Below are 10,205 nucleotides of genomic sequence, written 5' to 3'. Positions count from 1 at the left end.
ATATATATGTATATATATATATATATATGCATGTACATATATATATATACACACACACACACGTATACATATTATGACAAAGAAATAAATGCTGTGTCTCCACAAAATAATAATATTTTTAGTAAGCAGTGTATATTTTCCTCAATAATTATTTATAGTGAATGAAAACATTTGAAGATCACTTATTGTATACCTACGTATCCAGCTTGAACCCTACTTATACGGTACCTGCCTCTGTGAAGCTTGACGGCTATAGCTCATATTGAATTAACTGTCACAGCACTATTTATAACATACATTTTAAAATAGAGTCACTTATACAGACTTCTGCTTCTCTCTAGTTATATTACTTGAGGCCATGGGGTACATAATGGCTCCTAGGGATCTCTTCCTCCTGGTATTCACCCTCTGTGGAGGGGCTGAGAATGGGTTGGACCCAGTGTGGTCTTTGTTCTAACTAAAATAATACAGCAAAATTGATGGGAGGTCATTTCCAACATTAGATTATAACTATACTTCATCTTGCCCTTTATTTCCTTCTCTCTTGGATCCCTGCTCTGGGGGAAGCAAGCTGCCATGTTGTGAGGAACCAGGAGCACTATGGAGGGCCCGAGTGGCAAGGAACTGATGATTTGTGCCGGCAGCAGTCAGCCAATAGCCATATGAGTGAGTTTCCCAGTGGGTGCTCCTCAGTCAAGCCTTGAGGTAACTGCAGCCTTAGCTGACATCTATGACAGCCTTGCAAGAAACCCTGAACCTAGCTAAGTCATGCCTACATTACAGACCCACAGAAAGTGAAATAATTTTGTTAGTTTGTTTTTTTAAAGAATTATTTATTTATTTCCATTTGCTACTACTATTTTTTAATTTGACTAGAGAGCGACAGAGCGAAAGAGAGAAAGGGAAATCAAGAAAGCAAGCCACCAGGTCCGGGACTCAAACTGTGGTTGGCCAGGTGGGAATCCAGTGCCTTTAGTCACCACACCACCTGCCAGCCACAGTAATGTTTAAGTCCACGCATTTGGGAAGAATTTTTTTATGTGGGAGTAAATAATACTCCTATAAGACCACAAGCTCTCTGGAGTGGTGGAAGGGGTGCAACATATTAATAGTAATGCATGCCAACACGAGACTGCAGAATTAGCAATACTATGGTAGGCCCACTGGAGTAGTGGGTTCTCACCTGGAACAACTGTTTCAAGGATAAGTCTCCCCTTTGATTTCCTAGAACAAAGACCACTGGATAAGCCCTGTTACTTTTACTGAGACAGGGTCTCAGGTAACCAGGTCCTAATCAATGTACCAGAGAAAGAATATCCTTTAAGCCTGAGAAGTCTGGGAGGGAAAACAAGCATATGTACAAAAGAAGACCAGCATGTAGGGACAGGCTAGTGACATTTGGATAGGGCGCTTTCATTTTGGAGTATTTCATGTCAAATCATACTCCTAATTAGTGAAGTTCAAAACTGTTTTATAAACATTTCTGGAAGATGATACGCATACATGTGGCGTATCACAGAAGACATTTGGTCTTTGTCCCTGGTTTCTAGCAGAGCTACTAAAACCTGTGGAATTTCTTGACTGATAAGGGTGATAGGACCTTTTGTCCTAATGAGATGATACTTGATGGGCTCCTAGACAGCTTCAGGTTGGCAGTCAATTACCAAAAAGATCAAGACTTAATTACAGGTATGGTATTTTCGGTTCCACCTCCTAACCTGGAGACAGGGGCTAGAATTGAATTAATCAAGTATGGTATGTAGTAAGACCCCCACAAAAAATCCCTGCATGACAGAGCTGGAGCACCTTCATAGTTGGTGAACACGTCCAAGTGTTGGGAGTGTGGTATACTTCAACTCCACAGGGTCATTCCTATGCTCGTTACCCGTCTAGACCTGATCCTATGAACTTTTTCATCTGGTTGTTCATTTGTATATTTTATGATAAACTGATAATAGTAGTAAAGTATCTTCCAGAGTTTTCTGAGTCATTCTAGCAAATGATCAAACCTGAATGTGGAAGGTATTGTGGGAACCCCCTGACTTTACAGCCAAGTAAAGTTACCTGGAGATCAATGTTTGTGACTGACCTCTGAAGTGAGGGTACTGTTGTGGGAATGAGCCCTTTAACCTGTGGCCTCTATGGTAACACCAAGTAATTAAGTGTCAGAATTGAACTGAATTGCAGGACATTAGTCATGTTTAGAGAAATGGAGAATAAAAATCCCACATATGGTGTCAGATGTGTGAATTTAGAACAGCTCATGGGGCCAGGTGGTGGTGCAATGGTAAAATGTGACACTGATAGGCAATCACACATGGGAAAGTTCCCTGTTCAAGTCCAGAGGCTTGCCTGAGTATACCAAGCACATACTTGCCCGTGATCTGGGGCAGGTTGAAGGCTGGGGGTGGATCATGGCATCAAGATTGTTAGGGGTGCTTTCTCTCTCTCTCACTTGAGCTCATAGAAGAAAGAAATGAATTAACTTAAAAAAAACAGTTCATATATATGTATATATATATATATGTATATACACATATATACACAAGTACATGTATAAATGTATTTTATAGTCTCAAAGGAATATTTATAAATTAATTTTGAAGTTCACTAATTATGACTATGATTTGAAATTAAATCTGATTTAAAAATAAATCTGAGATACATGTGTATGTATACACACACACACACACACAATTTCCTAAATTCTATACAGTATGACTATATGAGGTATTTGAATGACAACATTTATATAACAAGTCTTTAAAAATTTCATGGAACACCTACCTATATTATGAAAAAATTTTTTGCATGAGTTCATTAAAATAAACTATTCCATTGTCCATGACTGATTTTAGGTTCTTGCCATAGGGCATGTACACTTGCTGGAGAAACAGAGACAGTGAGAGGGAAAGTGAGAAATCACTCCCCCCTGGAGAATGGCCACACCACAATTCCTTCTCCTTCATTTTCCTCCTGAGAGTCTGGGCATACACATACAAAGTGCCGGTGTGATTTTCAAGCCATCAGGTCTGGGACTCAAACTGCAATTGGCCATGTGGGAGTCCAACACCTTAACCACCATACCACACAATAACCCATTCCATGACTTTTTTTTTTTAAGAATTATTTATTTAATTTAATTTGTTATTATAATTAGTATTATTATTTTAATTTAACTAGAAAGAGAGAGAAAGGAAGCCGCCAGATCCAGGACTTGAACCATGATTGGCCGTGTGGGAATCCAGTGCCCTTTAACTACCATGCCACCTGCTGTCCCCCCCCCATAACTTTTTGAAGTACCCTTTTAAATTCAAATTGTATAAATATTTTTTGATAGGTTTTTGCTATAGGGTGCATGCGCTCACCAGAAAGACAGAGAGAGACAGAGATACAGAAAGCGAGAAGTCAAACCCCAGGGAGATGGCCATGCCGCAATCCCTTCTCCTCCATTCTCCTCTCAGGATTTTGGACATGCACACACATGTGCCCAGCGTGAGTTTAAGCCACCAGGTCGGCGACTCGAACTGTGGCCAACTACATGGGAGTCCAGAGACATAGCCATTGTGCCATCTGCTGGTCCCAAATTATATAAATCCTTAATATTTGTTACAGTTACAGTGTATGCTACTATATCTCATAGAAAGAAAATACTCACCCCAAATGATTCACCAATTGAGACTAAGATTCTGTCAAATTAAGATCAAATACAAATTAGTAATGAAAATTATGTACAACTGTGCAGAGAGGAACATAGAAACATCATTCTGAACTATCAGGAATACCAAGTCAAATGTTTCCTCTACCCTAGAAACACTGACAAACTACATTCATTAGGGGCTTATCCCAACAGTACTAGTCTGCTCATAAGCTCAGTGGTCTGAGATTTTTAAATTATAAGCTACAAGCCTGTGAGAGCATGGGCTACCACTGTCCACATTTAAAGACAGTAATAGAAATATTAAGTTTACTTCTATTTGGTTCTTCATACATCAATAGGAAAATTATCAAAGTTCTTTCACATTTAAAATTCAAATTACACTTGGCAAAAACTTAACAGTTCCCCAGAATAATTCTTATTATGTAATAATAAGAACTCCAATTAGGATCTATAATAATATGTAGTAAAAGCTATTTATCACATATCCTAGAAACAGAGATTTCTATTGGTTTGCCTTTATTTGAATCATATAATTTCTATTTTTGATTACAGAGCTGAATAACGGCATTAACTTGACATAAATCAACAAAGATTTGAAAATATGCACTAGTAGATATATACATTTATTGTCCTCCAATTCTTTGATAAGTGGACATCATTCCATCTACAATATTTGATTAACCATAAAACCAAAATATACAGGATTAGTAGAGTGTTAAGATGCTCTCTTTAATGCCTTATTAATGATTTATCTGTGAGGATTTTCAGAGTGTGACTTTTATGCCAAAGAACATCAATACAGAATTGTTTTCAGTAAGATCAACCAACAGTCATCATTATCACCGTAATATAGATTAATTATCATCATAAAAAAATGCCTAAGTATACTTTTCATGTGGTAATGTGGGGCTGTGTACAGTGACTTAGACATGGTGTGGTGTCTTAGCAGTTTATAACGTAAATTGTAGCTATCAGTGTATAGATAGCCAACCACAGGAACACCAAATAAATAAAAGACGGCACAGGTGTGTGTGTGAGTTTGTATCAGATTGTCAATAGTTTTTTATTTTATATTTTTCTGTAGACTTTGAGATTTTTATCATGCTTATGTATTACTTACATAATTAAAAACATTGCACAAATATTTTCTAAAAGGCTAATATAGTCCCTTCTTATTTGCCCATTAGATACAACTAGATGGACTGACAATTTCTGAGATGACTACATTAACTATACTCGCTAATCAGCCTCCTACTTTATGCAAATGAAGTCAGTTTCAAATAACCCATGATAACACATAATTAGTCAATTGAAGCACTTCAAAGCCAGAAAGCACTTATGGTTGGATGCAGAAGATAGTATAATCATTTAAAGTTGCACAGAACCTTTCATCTGAGAATTTAAAACATCTTCTCACTCATCATTTACCTGATCCACAGCAGCCTTCTGAAGAACAGAAAGACAGAGCCCTGCCCATGGTAATATAAGAGACCATGGGTAGAATTAGGGATGAACCTCTAAAGACTTAATTAACAGTCATCTACATTTAATTAGCCATCTTCATTTTAATAAATGCAAAATGAACAAGGCCCATGAAATGTATACAGGACATCCAATAAACTACAGAATAAAAATTTTTAAAAATGCCAGATGCAGTGTGTGCTCATCATAGAGACAAAGAGAGCAAGAGTGGGAGAAAGTACCCCCCAATGGGGTGTGGTCACGCCACAATCCCTTCTCCTTCATTTCTCCATTCCTCAGTCTCGAGATTATGGGCACCCATGCACACTTGCCTGGCATGTGTTCCAAGCTACTACGGCCAGGATACAAACTGCAGTTGGCCTTGTGGGACACAGCTCCAGTAATCACTAAATGAGGCCAACCCCAGAATAAAAATTCTTAACCTAATGTAATCTACTTTGTTTAGCAGACTGCCTTCTTACAAAATATGAACATGTTTTAAAACAAATAACGAGGGCCAGCAGGTGGCATGGTGGTTAAAGAAGCTGGATTCCCACAAGGCCGACTATGGTTTGAGTCCCGGACCTGGAGGCTTGTTTTTGCCCTTTCCCTTTCTCACACACTCTCTCTCATTCTGGTCAAATTAAAAAATAATAATAATAAATAGAATTAAATAAATAAATAATTCTTTAAAAAAAAATATATATATATATATATAAAACCAAACTGGTTCTCAGACTGACTATAAAAGAAGAAATCCCAGCAGCCAGGAAAGTCGATGACTTACTTTATGAAATTATCCAAGTAAACAGATTTTTCTTTCTCCCCAAATTCTTATCATATCATTTAATAAATAATCAAACTAGAGAACAAGGAGTCCAACTCATTTCAAACAAAGAAAGCTATTGATATCTTATGATTAGATTTTAAAAATTCCCTATTATTCTTTAGTACTTCCCTAAAGAGAAAACACAAACCTTGATCTTGGAGTCATTTTTGTTGGCGTTGGCAAACCTTCTGAAATTTTATATGGGCTCTTCAGGGGCGATATATAGATATTTCCCCCAGGAATCCGTAAGGGTGAGCTAGAAAACTTGTAAGGGCTTCGAGGAATGTGAGGTATTGGTGACAAGGTAGGGGGCTAAAGCAAAAACAAAAAAGATTATTTAATGTTTTAGACCCATTATTTTATTAATTAAATATTCACAATCCAAGGATACTTTCAACATACCCTGGTAGAAGCATACTGCAAAATATTTGTTTTAAGTCTCTGCATGAAGACCGAGTTATAGAATACTATAATAGAATCATATTCCTCTTCTCTGATCAGAACTCGTTTGAATGTCTGAGGAAGAATAACAGTAAAAACACTTGTTAAGTGAATCTAGAAATTCTTCAGATTATCTTTTCTAATAATTTGCAATACTTTCACTTGTAAGAAACACATACTATACAGGAAAAAAATAACTTGAAGAAACCTTTTTGGGTTTGGATGACAGTAGTTCTATCAGAAGCAAAATGCGACAGAATGAATCAAAAAAGCAGTGTGGCAGCAGCAGATGGAATACTTCCCATGAGAAAGAGAGGAGTGGGCAGGTTGGTAAATGGAAATGCAAGGGCCCAAGCTGAGCAAGAGCTAACAATATTATCTATACATATTTAAACTATGTTCTTTGGCCTATATCTACTCACACTGCCTTGATTTATAAGGGCTCAAAAAGTGTGTATTATTCCATTAGAGGTAAACACTTAGAAAAGCATTACATTATTTTTTTTGATAGATTTTACTCAAATTCCAGTTTGGCAGAAGCACAGGGATTTTATAGGATGCCTCTGATATTCATGGGTTAAAATTATGCAGAAAATAACTTCAAACATAAAAATAAAAAATATCTTGGTTTTGTATTACTTTTTTTTTTTTTTTTGAGAGATTTTCACTGTAGGGTGCGTGTGCTCGCCAGACAGACAGAGAGACACATAGAGACAGAAAGCGAGAAATCACCCCCCCATGGGGGATGGTCACGCCACAATCCCTTCTCCTCCATTCTCCTCTCCGGATCTTGGGCACGCACGCACACGCGCCCGGCGTGAGTTTTTTAAGCCACCGGGTCCGGGACACGAACCGCGGTTGACTATGTGGGAATCCAGCGACATAGCCATTACGCTAACTGCTGGTTCCCGGTTTTGTATTACTTTTGAGAATTCTAATGATAACTGGAAATATAACTCATGAGCCACCTCCCACAGAAGAGCAGGAAGTCTGGGTCACACCAAGTATATTTTATTACTACTGTTTCTCTAAAGGGAAAGTAAAATAGAAACACAAAATATGTTTACACTGAAAATTGTAACATTTCTTTACAAGGTTGCATTTAAATTGGATTTTTTCCATAAGGCAACAAAAATAACTTAAAGAAGCATCTGATGTCCTCTTATACATGTTAAGTTTATCACACATATCCTGCTTATTGTAAGGTTGCAACATTACTTACTAACTTTATAAAAAAAAACTATGAATTTGGATAATTTCATCATCTGCTTTAATTTTCCAATTCCATTCTAGTTACAAATAATTAACCAATACTGTAAGAGTAAAAATTCGATTTGTGAATTTATTAAGTTGTTGGGAAAATCATGAAGTATTTTTCTGTTTTTCTATGCAAAAATGCGTCATGACTTTCCTGACAACCCAATATATAAGGTCAGAATATATGATCTAATTAATGACTGAAATTATCTATATTATGGACATGGATTTATTTAAAGCAAAGGAAAAAAAAAGTTACCATGAAAGATCACCTACCTCCTGAACAGCATGAGGAAGATCCTTGTAAGCCGTTACAATGATTTTGAATTTTAGGTCTATATTCTTCACTTTGCATATGCCGTACATGGAACACATCATAATCTAGGAAGTATATGTAATATGAAAATAGAATTTTATCCCATGGTTATGTTTCTGAAAGTACTGTGTTATTGCTCTTTTATCCTCAAAAAGGGAAAATAATTAATTAATAAATAATTAATCTCTACAGTTTTTTTTTTTCCTCATCCTGAGCTCAGTTTGAAATACTGTGTAAAGTGTTAACCCAAATTGTATTTGAAGAATAAAAAGAAGGGCCATCCCTGTGGTCTGTGGCTGGCTAATCCAGGTCCAACTATGGTTTGAGTCTCTGCCCCAGCAGCTTGAAAAACATGCTGGGCATGTGTGTGCCCAGATCCCAATGGGAAGGAGAAATGGAGGAGAAGGGGTGTACCACAACCACACCCTATTAGAAGGTGCTTACGCTATCCCCCTTTCTTTGGAGAGGTATGTACGTATGTATGTATGTATGTATGTATGTATGTATGTATGTATGTATGTATTGCTATAGGGTGCGTGCGCTTGCCAGAAGGACGAAGAGACAAAAAGCAAGAAATCACCCCCCCGGGAGGATGGCCATGCCACAATTCCTTCTCCTCCATTCTCTTCTCAGGATCTTGGGCACGCACACATACCCAGCGTGAGTTTAAGCCACCGGGTCCAGACTTGAGCCATGGTCGACTATATGGGAGTCCAGCGACATAGCCATTACACCAACTTCTGGTCCCTTTATCCCCCTTTCTGTCTCTCCTCTAGTGCACAAGCACCCATGGCAATTAAAAAAAAAAAGAACTAAATGCAAATAACCAATTCTCAGTTATTCAGGACTGAGCAAATTAACAAATAAATTACCCAGCTTTGGCTTCTGTTCCTTAAATTGTCTCCAGAAGAGAAAAATTGAAACCTAAATCAATTAATTTTATAATAGGCACTGGAAAAATAAAAAAAAAAACAGTCTGGTGTAAAAAAATGTTTCAAACTATTGGGTAAATTAATACAGAACACACTTGTGGTGTGGTGGTGGAGGATGAAGTGACAAGAGGAGGCAAGAACAAATGTTCTGTACTGTTGATAATGTTCTGTTTCCTGATCTGGATGCTGGCTACACAGGTGAGTTCCTCTCATAAATTTTCATTAGGATCTATCCTTATGATACATGGATTTTTCTGTATGACTATTGCATTTCATAAAAATATTTTAAATGCACAAACAAGATTTACAAATGAGTTCCTGGAACTTTAAAACACCTACTTTCTTAATTTATTTGTAGTCTATTGGCTATGGTAATCAAAATAAAAATAGCTATACAGATCAATGGAATAGAATGGTGAGTTCAGAAATAAATATTTAGACACCTATATGTTTTTTTGACAATTGTCAGTGGAGGAAGACTTTTCAAGAAATGGTGGTGGAGTAACTAATTACACACACACAAAATAAAGGAACTGTGAACACAGCTTTCTTGGTTTGACTGTAATGCACTACATGCATGTCTTGAAAATCCATATTATACCTCATAGAGATGTACAACAATTAAATGCAAATAAGAAATTATAAAATAAAATAGAAAAAAAAGAATGAAATTGAACTCTACCTCACATGATATACAAAAATTAGCTGAAATTGATCAAAACCTAAATATAGTTAAAAGTATAAAATTCTTGGAAGAAACTAAGGATAAAAATAACTTCAGATTTGGCCATGATTTCTTAGACATGACACCAAAGCACCAGTATCAACAACAACAAAAATTAGGTAAATTGGACATTATTAAAATGAAAAGTTTTTGTGCTTTAGAGACATCATCACAAACAAACAAACAAAAAAAGAGAACACCTCACAGAATGGGAGAAAATATGTGCAAATCATATTTGGCTCTGATAATGGTCCTGATAAGGGTTTATATATGAAAAGAGTCAAATAGACTATGTAGAGAATGCTTACAACTCAATAAGACAAGATATATAATCCAATTTAAAAATGGGCAAAGTGGCTGGCTCCATGTCCTGTGCTTAAAACAGCTGAATCCCACATGGCCAACAATGTGGCTTAAGTCCCAGGCCCAGAGACTTGAGAAATATGCTTGGTGCATGTGTGTGCCATGAGTATGTATCCCAAATCTCAACAGGATGGAGAAATAGAGAAGAGACTGTTGCATAACCACTCCCTCATGGAGGATGTTTTTTTCCTTCTCCCTCTAAGTCTCTGGTCTATGCATGT

General features: G+C 36.8%; 1 protein-coding gene across 1 annotated transcript in view; it reads right to left on the bottom strand.

Moving 5' to 3' along the window:
• RB1 (RB transcriptional corepressor 1) overlaps positions 1-10,205 on the bottom strand; it is a 175,399-nt gene that overhangs the window by 6,410 nt on the left and 158,784 nt on the right. The window contains exons 24-27 of the mRNA XM_027771835.1: positions 7,926-8,030; positions 6,354-6,467; positions 6,100-6,263; positions 3,659-3,689 (exon numbers count right to left, since the gene is read on the bottom strand). Coding sequence (XP_027627636.1) covers positions 3,659-3,689; positions 6,100-6,263; positions 6,354-6,467; positions 7,926-8,030 — 414 coding nt within the window. The remainder of the gene's footprint in view (positions 1-3,658; positions 3,690-6,099; positions 6,264-6,353; positions 6,468-7,925; positions 8,031-10,205) is intronic.

Source organism: Tupaia chinensis, unplaced genomic scaffold (genome assembly GCF_000334495.1).
Source record: "Tupaia chinensis unplaced genomic scaffold, TupChi_1.0 Scaffold000037_17, whole genome shotgun sequence".
Taxonomy (NCBI): Eukaryota; Metazoa; Chordata; class Mammalia; order Scandentia; family Tupaiidae; genus Tupaia; species Tupaia belangeri.
Note: the sequence above shows the minus strand (reverse complement) of the source record. Positions and strands in the feature narration are given on the sequence as shown.